General features: G+C 40.8%; 2 protein-coding genes and 1 pseudogene across 2 annotated transcripts; 1 reads left to right on the top strand and 2 right to left on the bottom strand.

Moving 5' to 3' along the window:
* The first annotated feature begins 5778 nt into the window (after positions 1-5778).
* Positions 5779-8294, top strand: LOC139456009 (uncharacterized). Its single transcript, XM_071237528.1, has 2 exons — positions 5779-6384; positions 8187-8294. The coding sequence occupies exons 1-2, from the start codon at positions 5779-5781 to the stop codon at positions 8292-8294; spliced, it is 714 nt and encodes a 237-aa protein (XP_071093629.1).
* Positions 8295-13048: 4754 nt separating this feature from the next.
* On the bottom strand, positions 13049-14571 carry LOC139456008 (uncharacterized; annotated as a pseudogene).
* Positions 14572-18613: 4042 nt separating this feature from the next.
* On the bottom strand, positions 18614-21345 carry LOC139455203 (uncharacterized). The gene is made up of 3 exons (XM_071236750.1): positions 21282-21345; positions 20116-20184; positions 18614-19086 (listed from the first exon to the last, which is right to left on the bottom strand). Exons 1-3 carry the CDS (start codon positions 21343-21345, stop codon positions 18614-18616), a joined length of 606 nt encoding a protein of 201 aa, XP_071092851.1.

Raw genomic sequence — 21345 nt, 5'->3', positions numbered from 1 at the left:
CTATGGTGTAATTACAACTGCATCACTAAAAATGAGTGGTGACTCCAGGTGTTCGTGCAAAGGGTAAGTATGTTCCGCCACTAACACTTTAACAAATAAAAACAAATGTAGGTTTTTGTTTGCCTAAAGCCACGATGAGAATATTCAATAGATATCAGTAAAGGGAAAAGTCCCTTTTCATTGCCACAAGAAGTCTCTGTTTAAGTCGATTGTATGATTCCGACTATGTCATGTCATTTATGAATAACTATCAGGCAGTGATGATTCCAGGTGTTCGCGAAAAGGCGAGCGTATCTTGCCCAACCGATGTCATCCGTCGCAAACACATGCAAGGGCAAGTCAATTGACCACCTGAAAAAAACCCACAAGAAATATGGTACAAAATAGGGAATTGCATCGGACTTCATGTTTGTCACTGATGCGTTAAATTTGGAAATGTCCTCAACATAAAACTGTCCACCATAAAACATGTTGAAAGCTTTACTGAAGCTTTGAGTCGTGTAAACTGGATCAAACAACTTCTGAGCAAGAGTTGTATGATGCTCTTTATTATCCTAGTAAAATATACCTCAAAATTTGTGAAATGCATAAGTAGACACCAAGAGTAGAGTGATTGAAGGAGTATTGTTTTGAACCGCCATAAGCAATATTCCAGCAATAACAGGGCGGGGACAACAGAACAAATGGGCTTCACACTTTGTGAAGATGTGGGGAATCGAACCCGGGTCTTCGGCGTGACGAGAAAACGCTTTAACATCCCAGGCTACCCCAACCCCCTGTCATACAAGATCGCATGTCATCTGTATGTGGGACTGTCTCTCATCTGTGTATAGAGTTAATGCTTAAATCACTCTGTAGAATGTCCACGTGCAAATTATAAGGCCTACCATGCCAGGAGTGTAACACAACATTTAATAAAGAAGATGTAATATTCTCCTCAGAATAACTTATTTATACTTTCGAACATTGGTATTGTGAGTTGTTTGACCGCACTTTGACCGGATGTTATATAAGCTAAACTTCATTCGTTAGTAAGCAGAATCTACTAATCTTTTCTGAGTTTCATGCAAGCAATTACACAAGCATGACATTTTGGTAGATTCTATGTCAGCAAAAACAGAAATACATGAAAGGTTTTCAAAGCTAAACTTCATCTACCAAATACGGCTTCACAGTTGAGTGCCCGAGTCACAAACATCCACACTCACATATTGATTTATACACCGTACTCTGTCTGCCTGCATGAACATGTCCAACTGTTGACCAGGTGTTGTCACACGGGTTACGTGAGTAGCACGTGTCAGCAGCGGCCGTCGATCTTCCCTCTATGGTCCACTATTCAGTGTCTCAACTAGTACCAGTATCTTGATGTTTTCTGTCAGTTTCCAAGGTGTTCCTGTTTCGGGGCTGCATGTGGTACATATTTTGGGAAGTGACATTAACTTCTGATTCCATCTCAACAATGTGGACGACAATAACTGTCAGAGTGACTGCGATCGTGCTGCCAACGTTTTTGTCACAGCCACGCAGTGATACGATGTAAACATTACCGCTTAAAACGTTTGCATTTTGGTGTGAATTCTGGTTCCCTTATGTTGTGTATGTGATACTTTTGATTTTAATATTATTTGACATACAAGACGGGATAGTGAGTGAATTAAAAGGAAGAGCCACTGAACGGCCTGTTTGTCGTATAATCACAGCAGTCATAATAACACAGAATGTCTAATACATCAGTCATCAGGCAGTAAAGGATTAGTCGAACCGAAATAAAATTATTATGTACAGACCTCATGTGTTGGCTTCGTGGTAGTGATTTCACTATAACTCTGTCGTGCCCTAAGCGTCACCTAGTAGACAACAGATGATGACTGAACATATTTTATTTTATTAGTATGTTCTGTGAGATGGTAATGTGATCAAAGGTCAGGGGCCAGAGATGAGTTGTATACATCCATGACATCAATGTTGTCGTATTATAGCACACGTCCATAGCTGTCAGCGGTATATTGCAGGAGACACACAAGGAGCTGTCAGCGGTATTGCAGGAGACACACACGGAGTGGTTAGTGTTATTGTAGGATACAACACAAAGAGTTGTCTGTGTTATTGTAGGAGAAACGCACGGAGTTGTCTGTGTTATTGTAGGAGACACACAAGGTGTTGTCTGTGTTTTTGTAGGAGACACACATGGAGTTGTCTGTGTTACTGAAGAGACACACACTGAGTTGTAGGTGTTATTGCAGGAGACACACACGGTCTTGTCAGTGTTATTGTAGGAGACACACAAGGAGTTGTCTGTGTTATTGTAGGAGACACACACTGAGTTGTCTGTGTTATTGTAGGAGACACACACGGAGTTGTCAGTGTTGTTGCAGGAGACACACTCGGAGTTGTCTGTGTTATTATTGTAGGAGGCACATACGGAGCTATCAGTGTTATTGCAAAAGAAACAGACAGAACTGTCAGTGTTATTGTAGGAGACACACGCAGAGCTATCAGTGCTATTGTAGGGGACACAGACTGGGTTGCCGGTGTTATTGTAGGAGACACACACGCGGAGCTGTCAGTATTATTGTAGAAGACAAACACGGAGCTGTCAGCGTTATTGCAGGAGACACACACGGAGTTGTCAGTGTTACTGTAGGAGACACACGTATTTGTCAGTCTTATTGTAGGAGACACACAAGGTGATGTCAGTGGTATTGAAGGAGACACACGAAGTTGTCTTTGTTATTACAGGAGACACACACGTAACTATCAGTGTTGTTGTAGGAGACACACGCGGAGTTGTCAGTATTGTTGTAGGAGACACACACCCAGCTGTCAGTATTGTTGTGGGAGACACAAGCGGAGCTGTCTGTGTTGTTGCAGGAGACACACACGGAGCTGTTAGTATTGTTGTAGGAGACACATACGGAGTTGTTAGTATTGTTGTAGTGATTTCACTATAACTCTGTCGTGCCCTAAGCGTCACCTAGTAGACAACAGATGATGACTGAACATATTTTATTTTATTAGTATGTTCTGTGAGATGGTAATGTGATCAAAGGTCAGGGGCCAGAGATGAGTTGTATACATCCATGACATCAATGTTGTCGTATTATAGCACACGTCCGTAGCTGTCAGCGGTATATTGCAGGAGACACACAAGGAGCTGTCAGCGTTATTGCAGGAGACACACACGGAGTTGTCAGTGTTACTGTAGGAGACACACGTATTTGTCAGTCTTATTGTAGGAGACACACAAGGTGTTGTGGGAGACACACGCGGAGCTGTCAGTGTTGTTGTAGGAGACGAACGGATTTGTCTGTATTGTTGCAGGGGACGCACACGGAGCTGTCAGTGTTGTTGCAGGAGACACACACGGAGCTGTTAGTATTGTTGTAGGAGACACATACGGAGTTGTTGGTATTGTTGTAGGAGACAAACACGGAGCTGTGAGTGTTGTTGCAGGATACACACACAGAGCTGTCAGTGTTGTTGTACTGAGATGTCGGTATGAATGTAGGAGACACACGTACATGTAAGTATCGTTGCAGGAGACACACGCGATGTTGACTGTACTGTTCAAGGAGACGAACGGAGTTGTAATTATTCTTGTGGGAGTCACACACGGAGTTTTTAATATTGTTGTAGGAGACACACACGGAGTTGTCACAACTGTTCGAGGAGACACACTCGGATCTGTCAGTATTGTTGTGGGAGATAAACTTGGAGTTGTGAGTATTGTTGTAGGAGACACAAACTGAGCTGTCAGTATCGTTGTTGGAGACACATGGAGTTGTGAGTATTGTTGTAGGAGACACTGTCACGTATTGTATCAACCACAACCACAAATGAAGTTGTAATACAGATTTATTCCCTCCCTTAAAGTAATTTTAAATCCCAATAACAATATCTAAATTCAAACTAATACCAAATTAACTAACACAACTAACTAAACTAGCTTCTCCTACCAATAACAATACTACCACCTACTACTAATACTAATATCTTAATACTAACAGTACAAATGTCTACTACTAATAATACAACTATCTCCTACTAACAATACAACTATCACGATACACTATCCTAATACTAATAGTCTACTTCTAAAAATACTAACACTAATACAGATGTTCTAAGAATAACACAACTAATACACAGTAAAACTTTGTGTGTGTATATATATACAACAACAACACACAACCACAAAAAAAAACAACCAAAAGATACAAAGCCACTTCACTGTCACTGTCACAACAGTTCTATACAGAACTTTAGAATCTCTGATGTTATTGAGCAGTTCATACGAGAATTCTTCCTCGTAATAACGAATGGTGATCTTTCCACCCAGGCGATGTTGTCCCCACGGAGTTAGGGGTGCCTGTTTACATGGATGCCACGGCTGTGTTCATCCTACGATGTGCCACGGAGACGAAGATACTTCTCTCCTTACGTTGGGTCGGAGAACTTCTCTCCTTACGTGATGTTGGAGGTTGTTACTTCCTCCTACGTAATATCGGAGGTTCTTCCCTCCTACGCACTCTAAGGTTAACCGGCCAGTTCCGGGACACTACAATGTAATATACGCAATTACAGTCACTGAGGTATGTGTCACTACCTCACAATACATACAGCCATGCACCAATACTCCGATTTACATATTACTGAGTTGAACTGTTTATACTTTGATCATGTTGTGGTTATTTGTTACAGTGGCTTTACGCTATTACCATCAATATGTGTATATAATTACGTTTGGAAAAAATACATAACTCAAAATTCTATCCTCTAAAATACAATTCAACATGAAACAATAAATGTAAAAACTTACGCCAACCAGAGTAGAAGTCTCCCACAATATTAGTCCATGCCTTACATGACCATGCTGATTCTGGCTGACTGTACAAATTATTACCCTGCCCCGCTATTTAAACTGACCCCAAAGCCCAAGCTACCCCTGACCTCCCTATTGTTACACCAATTAACTCCCCAGCTATCAGCCGTACCCAGTCACGCTTCCCTGAACCTAACCTGTTCCCATAGTATTACCTGACAATATCTAAAAACAACTCGCTAAGCTTAATATACTAATGTAACCATACCGTAATACATCTATCTGAAGTACTAACATATAATTAAAATATACAAGATTATCTGTGATCTTGACAGACACAAACTGAGCTGTCAGTATCGTTGTAGGAGACACATATTGAGTATTGTTGTAGGAGGCACACATAGTTGTCAGTAGTGTTGTCGGATATACATCGAGTTGTCCGTAGTGTTGTTGGGAAAGCACTCGGAGTTGTCAGTAATTGGCGTATGAGACTCACAGAGTTGTCAGTATTGTTGTTTGAGACAAGGAGTTGTCAGTATTGTCGGTATGAGTAAACCAATGTCATGGCAGCCACGCATGAGCACACACATGTTATTTCAGTCAGTCATGGATTAACCAATGTCATGGCAGTTAGTCATGAACACATTAATACCATGGTAGTAAGTCCTGAGTACACCAATGTCTGTGCAGTCAGTCATGAGTACACCAATGTCATGGCAGTCAGTCATGAGTACACCAATGTCATGGCAGTCAGACATGAGTACACCAATGTCATGGCACTCAGTCATGAGTACACCAATGTCATGGCAGTCAGTCATGAGTACACCAATGTCATGGCAGTCAGACATGAGTACACCAATGTCATGGCAGTCAGTCATGAGTACACCAATGTCATGGCAGTCAGTCATAAATACACCAATGTCATGGCAGTCAGTCATGAGTACACCAATGTCATGGCAGTCAGTCATGAGTACACCAATGTCATGGCACTCAGTCATGAGTACACCAATGTCATGGCGTTCAGTCATGAGGACACCAATGTCATAGCAGTCAGTCATGAGTACACAAATGTCAAGGCAGTCAGTCATGAGTACAACAATGTCATGGCAGTCAGTCATGAGTACACCAATGTCATGGCAGTCAGTCATGAGTACACCAATGTCATGGCAGTCAGTCATGAGTACACCAATGTCATGGCACTCAGTCATGAGTTCACCCATGTCATGACGGCCAGGCATGAGTACACCAATGTCATGGCAAAAAGTCATGAGTACACCAATGTCATGGCACTCAGTCATGAGTACACCAATGTCATAGCAGTCAGTCATGAGTACACAAATGTCATGGCGGTCAGTCATGAGTACACCAATGTCATAGCAGTCAGTCATGAGTACACCAATGTCATAGCAGTCAGTCATGAGTACACCAATGTCAAGGCAGTCAGTCATGAGTACACCAATGTCATGGCACTCAGTCATGAGTACACCAATGTCATAGTAGTCAGTCATAAGCACACCAATGTCATGGCAGTCAGTCATGAGCACACCAATGTCATGGCAGTCAGTCATGAGCACACCAATGTCATGGCAGTCAGTCATGAGCTTATCAATGTCATGGCAGTCAGTCATGAGTACACCAATGTCATGGCACTCAGTCATGAGTACACCAATGTCATGACGGCCAGGCATGAGTACACCAATGTCATGGCAGTCAGTCATGAGTACACCAATGTCATGGCAGTCAGTCATGAGTACACCAATGTCATAGCAGTCAGTCATGAGTACACCAATGTCAAGGCAGTCAGTCATGAGTACACCAATGTCATAGCAGTCAGTCATGAGTACACCAATGTCAAGGCAGTCAGTCATGAGTACACCAATGTCATGGCACTCAGTCATGAGTACACTAATAACATGGCAGTCAGTCATGAGTACACCAATGTCATGGCAGTCAGTCATGAGTACACCAATGTCATGGCAGTCAGTCATGTGTACACCAATATCAAGGCAGTCAGGCATGAGTACACCAATGTCATGGCACTCAGTCATGAGTACACCAATGTCATGGCAGTCAGTCATGAGTACACCAATGTCATGGCAGTCAGTCATGAGTACACCAATGTCATGGCACTCAGTCATGAGTACACCAATGTCATGGCAGTCAGTCATGAGTACACCAATGTCATGGCAGTCAGTCATGAGTACACTAATAACATGGCAGTCAGTCATGAGTACACCAATGTCATGGCAGTCAGTCATGAGTACACCAATGTCATGGCAGTCAGTCATGAGTACACCAATGTCATGGCAGTCAGTCATGAGTACACCAATGTCATGGCAGTCAGTCATGAGTACACCAATGTCATGGCAGTCAGTCATGAGTACACCAATGTCATGGCAGTCAGTCATGTGTACACCAATGTCAAGGCAGTCAGGCATGAGTACACCAATGTCATGGCACTCAGTCATGAGTACACCAATGTCATGGCAGTCAGTCATGAGTACACCAATGTCATGGCAGTCAGTCATGAGTACACCAATGTCATGGCACTCAGTCATGAGTACACCAATGTCATGGCAGTCAGTCATGAGTACACCAATGTCATGGCAGTCAGTCATGAGTACACTAATAACATGGCAGTCAGTCATGAGTACACCAATGTCATGGCAGTCAGTCATGAGTACACCAATGTCATGGCAGTCAGTCATGAGTACACCAATGTCATGGCAGTCAGTCATGAGTACACCAATGTCATGGCAGTCAGTCATGAGTACACCAATGTCATGGCAGTCAGTCATGAGTACACCAATGTCATAGTAGTCAGTCATGAGTACACAAATGTCATGGCAGTCAGTCATGAGTACACCAATGTCATGGCAGTCAGTCATGAGTACACCAATGTCATGGCAGTCAGTCATGAGTACACCAATGTCATGGCAGTCAGTCATGAGTACACCAAGGTCATGGCAGTCAGTCATGAGTACACCAATGTCATGGCAGTCAGTCATGAGTACACCAATGTCATGGCACTCAGTCATGAGTACACCAATGTCTGGGAAGTCAGTCATGAGTACACATATATCATGGCGGTCAGTCATGAACACATTAATGTCTAGGTAGTCAGTCATTAGCACAAAAATGTCATGGCAGTCATGAGTACAGCAATATCATGGAAGTCAGTCATCAGTACACCAATGTCTTGGCGGCCGGGTATAAGCACAACCAGACTGAGTGCTTAAAGTGGTCATTACGGAAGCGGCAAATCACATATACCCCCTTGGATGTGTGATATTAACGAGTTACTGCGAGATGTGGCGGTGGCTATTGTGGAAGCTACAAATCACATATTCTTCCTTGAAAGTGTGATAACAACGAGTTACTGCGTGATGTGACGGTGGCTATTGTGGAAGCTACAAATCACATATCCCTCCTTGGACATGTGATAGCAACGTCTAAATGCGCGATGTGACGGTGGTCATTATGGTAGCTACAAATCCGACGTGCGTCAACATGTCAGGTGCCGGATGAAATCGTCTTTACATATTGACTATCAGTACTACAGGACGAATGAAGGATTACACTGAGATAATGTAATTCAATAGAGAATTGATGATGCTTTCAGCAGGACTGTCTCAGGTATAGGAAAATAGATGTGTCGTATATATTTGAGCCACGATGTAAGCTGTCTATGCCTTCTGTGTGAACGGATCAGCATTGTTCCGTTACACTGAAGCATAGTAAAATCACCAAAATCAAATTTAGAACTGCCCTTCACATCTGCACCCTAAAACGTTCTGAAAGCTTTACAAGGCCTTGAATCTTTTGACCTTGATCAAACAACTTTTGAGCTGTAGGACCTGTATGACGCTCTTTGAAAGATTCGAAGAAAGGGCATGCTCGATTGTATCTTAAGTTGTGAAATGTTGAAACTAAAGGTTCAAGCTGCTTGAAACGGCTCCATTATGTAGCGAATGTTGACTATTTGAAGTAATGCGTCTGGTCATATATATTTGTGCATATGTTTTTAGGCACTCTGATTCTTTGTGCATAGATCTTAAAATATATTTTTTCATTCTTGTTGATCTACAACTTAAATGTCCAATTTGGGTTAAGTGTTGCTTGAAAATACCAGCAAAATGACTTTGGGTGGACATTGATCAGCCCTCGGTAATGATGTAACATGTTGATACTTGCACAGCTCCGCAGAGAAGAGATTATCCATTTATTTAATTCTTAACTTACGCCCAATGGAATTTGTTTCGGAAGTTAATCGAGACTGATTCCTCTCTGGCATTGACTTTTAAATTTCCTTTTATTCTAAAACAATGTACTTGCCAAACTCTTTTGATGTGACGTAAAATCAGACAGCGACCGCGTGTGTAAATCAGTTGGACCACGTACAAAGTATTCTGTAAACTCATGTACATGTAGATGCTATTCTTAGTGAGATACATGTTGCCATGAGATCCTCATCTAGATGCTTAAAGAAATCATCACTTCTGGTTCCGGAAGAAAATTGTATGCAAACTTAACATCTTGAATTAGTCAAATAGTTCTAGCTCAATATATAACAAAAGTATTAGTACTTTCTGTTTTTGAATTATGTCATTTGAGGTTTAATAACACACGTAATAAAGTCACAAGTTTTACAAGAAAACTATTAGTGTTTCAATTGTCTAATTTCCGGAAATAGCTAAAAAAATTCTTACAGCATTAAATCATATCTGACCCATGGTGCTGTCTCGGTTTAGACAAAAAACAAATGCACCTATTGTTTTTGAATTATTTCAAACTAGGCTGCCTGCCTAGAACTTTTCAACCGAAAGTATTGTAACTCTAGCTCAATTTATTGCAAAGCTAGATTGAAGTACATAACTTATTTATTCGGAATACATGTGACCAAAGGAACACATCCCTCAAAAACAATCAGTTAGATTGAAAGTTACTAGTATATGGCTCTTGGTGAATAATGTACAAAGTTCATAGTAATTCCCGCTATATGGATCAAGTTTGTTACCCCCTCTCAGAAATAATACGTTTTCTCCAATGGACTATTGGTTTCTGATATAGTTGCTTTTAGTTAATTATTTTGGAATTGCCTGCTATTGGACGTTGGGCACAGAGTCTTCGGATCTTTGTGCAATCTACTTCACATGATATCAAGATGCTGATGATGGGTTGTTGAGTTATCTCTTGTACAAAACAAACTGCGGAATAATAAATAATAAATAGAAATAAGTGATAACCACAACGATTATAATAGGGCTCTTGCCTATTGGGCTTGGATCACTAATAAACAGATCGATTACAATAGGGCTCTTGCCTTTCAGGCTTGGATATCTAATGAACGAAACGATTACAATAGGGCTCTTGCCTATTAGGCTTGGATCACCAATAAACTGAACGATTACAATAGGGCTCTTGCCCTTAGGCTTGTATCACTAATAAACAGAACGATTACAACTGGACTCATTTCTTTAAGGCTGGGACGCTTCATTATAGAATCATCGAGTACGTTACGTAGAGGGGAACGTCTGAGGCCCATTATTTTTAAGGTATGGAGAGTTATGAGTGTAACAGGACAGGCTTTTGACACTTTAGGACACCATGACTTTGCGTTGTGATTCTTTTATTCTGAAGATATTCTGCCAAAATGTCCTGCTGTACGTTTAGTATGTAAATGACTGAAAACTTCTTCCCTGATAGCTTCTGGTGCAATAAGTTGCAAAAGCTCCCCTCCTACATGCAAAGAAGTTTTCCTATACAGTAATTGATTTTGAAGTGTGAGTGAATCCCACTGACCCCAAAGACACTTGGCGTCCGAGTTCAGATCAACTATGTCAGTTTTTAATGGTTTGTCAGCTGATGCCTTTAATCTATTCAGAATAGGACCGATACTAGGATCGTCTTGCTGCATTTTGAGTAACTCGTCTTTAGTCCAAACGGGTAGCCAATTAGATGTGTTTTCAGAATTGCCTATATTCCTACTTGTAGGTATTGCAATATGATTGATCGTCTGGGTTTCCTGATCATGCCTCCCAACTTGTACCTCCAAATACAAAACAGACTGATCAGATCCGGCTGAATCAGAGAACACAGCAGAGGATTCCTCTCTGCAGTCAATACAAGTTGTGTTCTTACATTTTCGAGTTGGTTTCCTTGACAACGCATCTGCATTTTTATGCTTTGTACCAGACCTATACTGAATGTCAATATTGTAAGTCTCAATGACACTTAACCAACGTGCTAGCATTCCCTCCGGATCTTTGAAATTTTTAAGCCAGATGAGATGTGCATGATCAGTTCTAAGCAAGAACCTACGTCCGTATAGGAAATGTCTAAATTGCTTTAAGAAAGTGACAACAGCCAGAGGTTCACGCTTAGTGGTACAATAGTTTTGTTGAGCTTGATTCAGAGTTTTACTAGCATATGCAAGTACCCTTTCTTGTCCATCAATTTGAACCTGTGACAACACTGCTCCAATGCCATAAGCACTGGCATCGGTATCTAACACGAACTGACCTTCATCTTGGGGGAAAGCTAGTATGGGAGCAGTAACCAAGTTTTGTTTCAGCTTTGAAAAGCATGTTCACAATCCTCATCCCACTTAAATCGAACATGTTTCCGGATCAACCTTGTGAGTGGCGCAGCAATGTTTGCAAAGTCTTAGACGAAATGACGATAGTATCCAACTAACCCTAAGAAACTATGAACCTCAGACCTATTTAGAGGTTTTGGCCATGATTCAATGGCTTTTGTTTTCTCAGTGTTACATTGGATACCATCTTTGGATACGACATGTCCCAAGAAAGCTACTTCTTTTTGAAAAAGCACACATTTTTGTGGTTTTCATTTCAATTTTGCTAATTTCAATTGTGTAAACACCAACCTAAGATTTTCTAATGCTCCGGCAAAATCCGACCTAAAGACAATAATGTCATCCAAATAGCACAAACATCTTTTCCACTTGAGTGTACCGAGTACTCTGTCCATCAGTCTTTCGAACGTAGCTGGGGCATTTGTAAGTCCAAATGGCATCACGTTAAAGTGAAAAAGCCCAAAATGAGTGGTGAAAGCTGTTTTTGATTTGTTCTTTTATCCATTTCCACCTGCCAGTATCCACTAGCAAGGTCCAAAGTATTGAACCATTGAGCCCCACTAAGATTCTCAAGTGTATCATCAATCCGAGGTAGAGGATAAGCATCTCGTAAAGTTACGGAATTCAGCTTCCTAAAATCAATACAGAAACGAATACTGCCATCCTTTTTAGTAACCAGACAAACAGGAGCTGACCAGGGACTGTCACTTGGTTCTACAATACCCTGTTTTAACATTTTGTCAACCTCTTCCTCCACTACAATTTTGCTAGCACTTGGTAACCTACGGGCTGGTAACTTTATTGGATGGGCCTCCCCAGTGTCTATCTTATGGGTCACTAAGTCAGTCTGACCAATGCACCCATCTATGTCAGCTAAGACATCATGAAACTCACCAACTAACTTTGCCACAGACTGTTTTTGTTCCGTTGAGAGATCAGCTGAACTAGCCTCAACTAAGGTTTGCAAGTGCTCAGGAAGATATTGTTTTCAGTATAGGTTCCCTTACTAACAGGTAAGTCTTCCACTGTCTGATCTACAGCATTCACTGGGCCCATAACTGATAATGGTTCCAAATTCACCCCTTTTCCACTGAAAATTCAGTACTGATATCACCAACTGTTCTCTGTCTGACTGAACCAAACTCCTTGCGACAAAAAGACCCTTATTCCGCCAGTACTTATTAGGTTCAATTACACCGACATGTTCTAACTGATTTGTATCAGCTTTACAAACTTTCATTTTCTCAGAATGGGCTGGGATTTTGGTTCTTTCTGTCACTCTTACTCGCGAACAGTTGTAAGTCTTCAGTTTGTGCAGTTTAATCTTGCCTTTGCGGGTTTTCAATTCCTGCTTAACAATTTTGATTTCGCCCCTACATTTCTCCAAAAAGTCCATGCCGAGGATTCCAGATAACTTGTCAAGGTCAGCAACCACAAAACTCTGTTCAAAACTTGAACGTCCCGAGCTAAACTGAACTGTAAACTGCCCCTTGACATCTATATCCTTTCCATTAGCAGTAGTGAGGTTGATGTTCGTTTGGACGAGCAACGAGTCCTCGAACCCCAACCTTCTAAAGTCAGCATGAGAAAGTAGAGAAATAGGTGAACCTGTATCAATCAAAGTACTACAATAGCCTTTGTTCAAAGAGGATATCCATATACAGGAAATTAGGATCGCCCTGCACATTCCGAAGACTAACAGGTACTTTTTCTTGATCAACTGAAGAAACTTCTGTTGTAATACTAATATTTGGTAGGAGTGGAACTTGCTCCACTTGGCTCACAACCTCTAACTCAGCACATGGCCTCTCTATCGACTGACAAGTGGCTGAAGCAACGGCCTCTACTTCAGCCCCTATATGTTTTTCGGTCTGCCCTGTTAGTGCTAAGTTCTTAGTTAATTTCGCCAGCAGTTTTGGACAATAGTCCCTAAAGTGGTCTTTCTCCTGACAATAGAAACAACCTTTTTGTCTGAGCCTAGACTGACCATTCGAACCCTTGAGAGTTTTAAACTTCTCTTCTATCAGTTTCAAAATGTCACCTAGTCCTACCTCACTGTTCCTTTTTTCCCTATGTTCTTGATCAGGTGAACTTTGAACAACACTAACTTTCCCTTCTACAGGTTTTCTAGCCCTATTGCCTTCCATTGCTTTGTATTCTAAGTGCGGAAGAAATGGCCTCATCCAGAGTGTGTGGATGGCTAAAGGTCACTTGCTTTTTCATTTCAAATGAGGTTAGCCCAGTGACAAATTGGTCTATGATCTGCATCTCTAGAGCCATGTATGGCACTTCTGGGTAAGCCAAAAGGGCTAGCCTGCGCAATTGATAACCATAATCAGTGACTGATTCATCTTTTTCTTGGCTCCTGTTTCGAAACTCACAACGATAGGCAACACTCCTTTCCCTGGGATTAAACCTTTGTTGAAGGACATTTCTGATGGCATTATAATCACCCTACTGCCCAAAGGTTAAACTGCTTAGCATCTTTTGAGCTGCCCCCCGTAAACTCATTTAGAGCTGTTGAGCCTTCTCTTGCTCATTCCAACCATTCCAGTTGGTGACCTGCTCAAAATGCACCATGTAATCCTGCCAGTCACTAGTTTTACCATCGGAAGTGTCAGGTTGTTTTTGCCTTCTAGTCATTTTCAAATTTCTGCTTGGTATTCTTTCATTGCCATCAGAAAGAAAACGTGAGGAGGTTTCTTCTCTGGGCCTACCATGTCTTCCTCCGAAATCAGGACAGAGTGTGCTATCCATCCTATCTACTTGTCGACTGCTCTGCGAAGAAGGATAAATGCTTCCTCCTACAATGGGGTTAACTCTATATGGTAACCTATTACCCTCACTAACATCTACTGGTATATCAAATCTAACAGACCTGCTGTCGTTTACTTCTTGAGTACTCACATCACATCACATTCTGGTCCCAAAATGAGGGATAACCTGAGTTTGATTGTGGGAACATGTTTGCACTGGATGCATTCATCCCTACATCTATCAATGTTTGCGACCCTGGTGTAAATCCACTCGGTCTAGGGGTAGAAGTAAATACTCCTGGTCTAGATGGAAGACCATGAAAACTATCTTCAGAGGGAGGTGACAAGAAACTGAAGTTGAACAAGTCAAAATCCTGTTCACTTGCATTCATTTTAACAAACTATCCTTAATTTAATCTCAATTAATAAATTTCAGTATAAATCACCAATACCACTACATCCTGGTCTCGGCACCAAAAATGTAACAGGACAGGCTTTGGGCACTTTAGGACACCATGACTTTGCGTTGTGATTCTTTTATTCTGAAGATATTAATGCCGAAAATACTAAAGAAGGTGTCTATGTCCCTCTGTCTGTCCTTTACGACCTCAGTTCGTTCGATGTAGGGAGGTGATTCACAACAAAATATAATCAAGTTTCAACAGTTTACTACAGAAAAATAAACAAAACGAAAAAAACCAACTGTAACAAAATATAAATACGAACTCAACAACAATTACAAATCAATCAATCCTATTCCTAACTAAAATTTACATTATTAACTCAAAAATCCTACTTACTTATACCCTCAAAATAAAACACTAAACAGCCTAAAGCAAACGAACAAACCCCTCACTAACCCACTTTAATCCCTACAACATCCTTAACACAGTCTATGAAAACAAACCACCCTTCCAAACCTCCAAACACAATCGGTCAATGTAGCTACATCACATAGCTTACATTATTTCCTGATTAAATCCACCCGTCCAACCCAGCTTTATGACAATTTACCCATGAATTCTAAAGTTGCCACATAATTTAGATCTTTATTGCCTAAAATCACTAGGGATTGGGGATTTGTTTGTCCTCCGAACACGATCGGTCAATGTAACTACATCACATAGCTGACATTATTTCCTAATTAAATCCACCCGTCCAACCCAGCTTTATAACAATTTACCCATGAATTCTAAAGTTGCCACAGAATTTAGATCTTTATTGCCTAAAATCACTAGGGATTGGGGAATTGTTCGTCCTACGAACACGGTAATTTGGTGTGGTCTCCCTCCCTCCTAATGATCTTCCAGATCATGCAAGACAATGAGAGCATTCGCGCCTATCTCTTATATACTCGCAAGGACATGTAACCTCTGGGTCAACACGTCTAAACGGTGCAGCCACTGGCTAATCCAGTCTGTCACCAACCAATCGGAGCTCTCTTACCATACGACCCACGACTGTAAACACTAAATCGGCATGCAGCCGACAAACGCACGTGCCCGCACGTGGGGCAAGATCTGAAACGTGCTGTCCCAAGCGAACTACATATCGGTAAGGAGCTATTAAGCACGTAAATGCTACCATCTATCCTACATAATCAGAGGAAATTTCAATATTTCTACACGAAGATATTCCCCTACTTAAAACTCATCCCTACTTTTACACTTTGACAAATATTCTGTAGTTGAAAATATTTAAAAAATAAACCAGAACTCTTTGTTGTCTGTATTTATACTGCGTGAGTCGACCTTGTGTGATGCACGAGGAATGTGTTCTCTGCCGCTGTTGCACGTGCGCCAAGCTCAGTGGCGAGTAGACATTAACAATGCATGGTACACGGCTCTTCATAATTTTGTTGGGTCCTAAACTAGTATTTATCAATCGGTTGCACATTGTTAATACATGCTGATGGGTATAATTGGAAATATAGAGCCCTGAACAAGCGATATTTATAATACCTTATTTGTTTTTTCTCGTCAAAGTTTTATCTAACTATCTATAAATATGAACATTGTTGGGGGTAACCTGCTCTAACACAAAATATATACATATCATTATGAAAATATTTAATAGTTAATTTCACATCATGCCTTCATGTGCCGCAGTAGCTGAGGTTGACAATTACACGTTTTCAAATCTAACGATGCGGGTTTGAACAGCGCTGGCGACAGAAGTTTTCGAAAAAAACTGAAAATATTCACTTGTAAATAAATGTAAAAAAATAGTTCCGTCTGTTTCAAGTGGAAATTAATTCAAATGTTGCTTCAAGATAATGTACAGTTGACAAGCAACTCTCTATTCCTGAAAGATAATGGAGCGTTCAAACAATGGAATGACGTCACAGGTGTGTTTTAATTGCTTTTAAGTAAAAACGACACAACATATGTGACTCTATTATGAGGAACCATTTCGCAAACGAGTACCCCACCACACTGAAGATCAGTGAGCTTCTGTATCTGACTTTTCGTATTACAAGCTGTGCTCATTGTACATTTCTGTGTTCAAACATCAACTGTTAAAAGAACAGTATCTATGGTGTGCACCAGTTACCGCAGAGACACCGTTCCAAAATACTACGAAGGAAAGCATGCGCTCCTGGCACGGACATGGACACACTCCACCTGTGACGGTAAATCGGACACCCGGGTGAAACATTTTCACAAAGGAAGAACAAAATGAAATTGGTCTTCACTACCATATACATAGCTGCACCAGCTGTCAAAAAGCCGACGTTGGATTCGTTGGATTCGTTGGATTCGTTGGATTTGATAAGCTGCAATGCTGACCCTTTATCAATTAGGAAACCATACATGTTAAATACCTTGTGTAATGACACTGACCAGAAGCTCATCAGTGGCGAAGCTAGGACCTTCAGCCAGCAATAACTAAACTGTCTGGTCAACGTGGTCCGTCTGTCCTTACAAAATGTGGCAACCAATTGCTGCCTTTTGTGTCTGATGTACACCAGTAAACTTAAAGACCCGTCAAGATCCGGTATAGAATGGCTCTTCCATGCTTGTCATAAAAGGCGACTATTCTTGTCGTAAGAGGCGACTTTGATCGGGTGGTCAGACTCGCTGATTTGGTTGATGCACGTCATCGTATCCCAATTGCGTGGATCGATCCTCATGATGTCCAGTACTTTATTACCCATGCCACGTGGTGAAGAAAACAGGTTTCAAGATACTCAATCCGTACGACACACGTGTGTCGTACAAGGTGAACCTCGTTTTATTCATTTTGAATGGATAACCGTGACCTCTGTCACACGGGAGTACTTTTTCATTCATAACTATCGCCTTTCGTCATTCAGTTTTACAACTACATGGCAGAAGTGAAGGTATATTACCAAAGCGAGATATATTTACAACACTTTATTAAACCAAACAAGATCGTCACACGTATTAAATTCGCTCTGCATTCTATATTAGTTATGCATAGAGCTACTGTAGATATTATATAATCGAGCTTTTAGGCTGTCCATATGCAATGTCTACCGATTGATCGAGGGTCCCAATGACGCTCCCGACCACTTTCGCAACTTTCAATTTGATTTAACATAAAAGGTTAAGCGTTGTGAAATGAAGTCAGTGTAAACTATCTGGACAGATATCTAGACTTCCGTTTGAGGCTCCGGTTGTGCCATCAGTGTCGCCATTAGAAACGTATTTTGTGACATTTTGTGCTTCCGAAGTTGTTTGTTTATGAATGAACATACACAGCAGCATGACCAGATCACTAAACGTGAACATTTCCGATACAAATCATTCGACTTTTAAAATTTTCTGATAGATGTGCTGCGTACTAACAACAATGCACTTGAATTACCAAAAGTTGAAGAAATTCTTCAAAAAGCATCTTGAACGTCGATGCTGTTATGTTAGCAAACACAACAGTAGGAGCATGTTGTTTATGCTTATGCATAGAAATGTCAACAATGCTCATATTTGGGCATATGTCAATGTTCACTCGTGAACATTCTCTGGTATTTGACCCTTGCTTTCACTCGGTCAGATACCATATAGAAAGTCCACTCGTTTCGTAGAAGTGGTATCTAACGAGAATAGTGTAGTATTCTCTATGGATTGACGATAAGTTTTCAGCTATGACCTTCAGGCAATAATAACTGAACTGACTGGTCAACGTGGTCAGTTTGTCCTTACATAATGAGACGACCACATGCTGCCTTTTGTGCCTCATGCACCTTAATAAACTTACATACACATTGTATGTTTGTTTGGTTTGTTTGTTGTTTAACGCCTTAAGTCGCTTCTTACGACAAGCATGTGTTGCTGAAGACCTATTCTATCCCGGATCTTCACAGTTTTAAATGGATATCATTAGTCTTAGGAAAGCTGAATGTGTTTCGGATGTATGTAAGACACAGTTAATGTACATACTTGACAGATAGTTTGGACAATATGGAGTGTTTTATTTTGTACAAACAGCACAGGTCATCTCCCAACCATCAACATATGGTGGACAAGGAAGAGCGCCACATTTAGACTCCACCGGGTACAAGAGATGTCCGTTTTTGTCTTCATGGCCTCCCCTTATGGGTTCTGGGTCTCCATCCACACACACGTAATCACTTGAACCTGTGTGTGTAGTGGCTCCCCCGAAGAGGTACCCCTTGTATTCCAGATGCCACTCAGGGAAGCACGCATTGCTGGCAGGGACCATGACAGCACTCCTCCTGTGACGACTGCGGCACACCACACAAGGTACATCGTGTTGAATCATGTTTCGCAGTGGAAGAGAGGGATGTTCAACTTGATACTCAGTTCCATAAAGATAACTGCCTGATCCTGCTGTAGTATGCTTGGCGTAGATGGGAGAGTCAGGAAGGCACAGAGTTGTCCCTGGTCCACCCTTGGCCCCGCAGTGGCTTCCTCCTGCATAACCTGGGAGATTGAAAGGGACAAGCATTTATTTGTGTTTTAGTCAAATCAAATAGTTGCCTGGAAACCAAACAATTTAGAGAATACTTGTGCTCATCATATTGTTAATGCATTGATAAGTCTTAGTTAATTAATTTGCCGAGTCTTTGGCAAGACAAGAGGTGAATTCTATTTATCATATTTAATCTGAAAGGTTACCCTTTTACAAATATATAACGTCAACGACCGCGAATACTCAATTTCGATTGTTCACAGAAACAGATTCCATTGGGTTTAAAAGGCAAAATAGTAGTGAAATTATGTAAATGGATAACTGAAAAATATTGATGTTCGCATGGCGTGTTTACTGAAGTTGTATCAGATATGTATGCGTGATGATCAGGATTTATCATGGATTTATGCATGGTTTGATGTAGCGTAGCCTTATTGTCATTTCATCAACTTCTTATTATGGTATCTCAGTAGGCTAACACAATGCAACTGGCATCAGTCAGGGCTCACACAAGCAGCCACACACAGAATGTGTGAATTCACGTCGCTATACAAGTGCAATCATCCTGAACACAACGTTAAACCTCATCTCATCTCACCATATATAACATTGCTGACACCAATGAGTTTTTTTGATATAAGAATGGAGATTAACATACTGTGTCTCCAGTGTAGAGTTAGGTTATCAGTAGATTTAACCGTGCAAGATTAAATTTGGAATCGAAGGCACAGCAGCATTATCTATCCAAAATACAATAATATGTGATTTATATACCGATAACTATTGATCGAAAACAATTCGTGTAAAGTACATTCATGATTGTTCATACATGAAATGGGGTATATTCGATATTGGCCTTTTCAAATTAATTTCATATGTCCCAACGAAGAAAGGCAAAACAGAGCCTACAGGGTTTACTTTGATTCAACTGACACCCTGACAATTTTTAAAATGTCATAAAAAATCATGACCCCATTTAAAAAAAACCCACATTATTTACATCCTTTTGACGCTCCGAAAAATTATCCCAAATGTTTCACCTTTATACATGACATCATTTCCTGAAGGACATGTTGTCTTTCCCCACCGAGTGAACACAGCTCCTCCACCTGAAAAAACATAGATTCCAGTTCAGACAAATAAATACATGGCGGGGAGAGACGTGCATATTTTATACTTTTCGCATTTTTTGCTGTATTATTCAAAGTACATGAGATAGTGTAAACGGTTCAATACAGACGACGGCAACATACTTTTCATGAATTGAAAGCAATCATAAAGTATTGAAATCACCATCAGAACTGAATGTTCGGGGAAGCCGAGCACGGAGTAATGACATCAGTCTTATTTGTCTTCAAGGAAGCAACTCCAAAACACAAAGGAAAGTGGCCACGTCATGTGTTTTTAAGTTTTTTCTTTTCATTATTTTCATTATTACCATCCTATGCATACTTTTCTGACATCAAAGACTTAACATACACAGAAACACAAAGGTGTGTTTACCCGAGTTCTTACTTTGTTGAGTAGGGGTCACTGGCTGTAGAACCTTCTCCCCCAGATAGAGGCTCAGCAGCGACCTCTGCTCATGCAGGAACTGTCGGTTCGTGGAAGCCGTGTACAGAGTAATGACATGTTTTGTTTTTCTTCAAGGAAGCACCTCCAAAACACAAAGCAAGGTGGCCACATCATGTGTTTTTAAGTTTCCCTCTCCATTACTAGTGTATTACAGAAACGCACCTAGTCATTTATCTCGTGGAATCAAATGCTTATATATCCACACTCGATATTTTACCGACCGCCATCATACAATTGGAATATTGCTGAATGTGGCGTTCAGCAACGGACAAAATGTCCTTCAAATAGACCATGCGTTAAACTTCATAGAGAGTGTGCGAGTGAATAAAAACTATATATCTAGTTCCGAACGCCAGAGATAACGTGTCTGATTTATAAAACAAGTACCAAACTGGGTGGATAATTGAATAGTGACCTCAATAGTTGAAAACTGAGTACAACTTTTTTAGTGATTAAAAAAGTGTATGCTTATAAATATTGTTGGAAGTGCAAGGTTTGTTGTTGAGAACTGCAAGACGAAATACTCGAAGCTACAAATAACACACCCATTCTGCATACAACTACTCGCTAAGACGTTAACATCAATACACAGATTATGATCATTTGTAAAGATAATTGAAACTATAGTAACCTGCACCAAGTTCCAGGCTGAGGAGGAGGATGAACGTTGTATGCAGCATCGTCATTGACTTCAT

The sequence above is a fragment of the Haliotis cracherodii genome, unplaced genomic scaffold, assembly GCF_022045235.1.
Source record: "Haliotis cracherodii isolate W230 unplaced genomic scaffold, xgHalCrac1.p SCAF_11, whole genome shotgun sequence".
Lineage (NCBI taxonomy): Eukaryota > Metazoa > Mollusca > Gastropoda > Lepetellida > Haliotidae > Haliotis > Haliotis cracherodii.
Note: the sequence above shows the minus strand (reverse complement) of the source record. Positions and strands in the feature narration are given on the sequence as shown.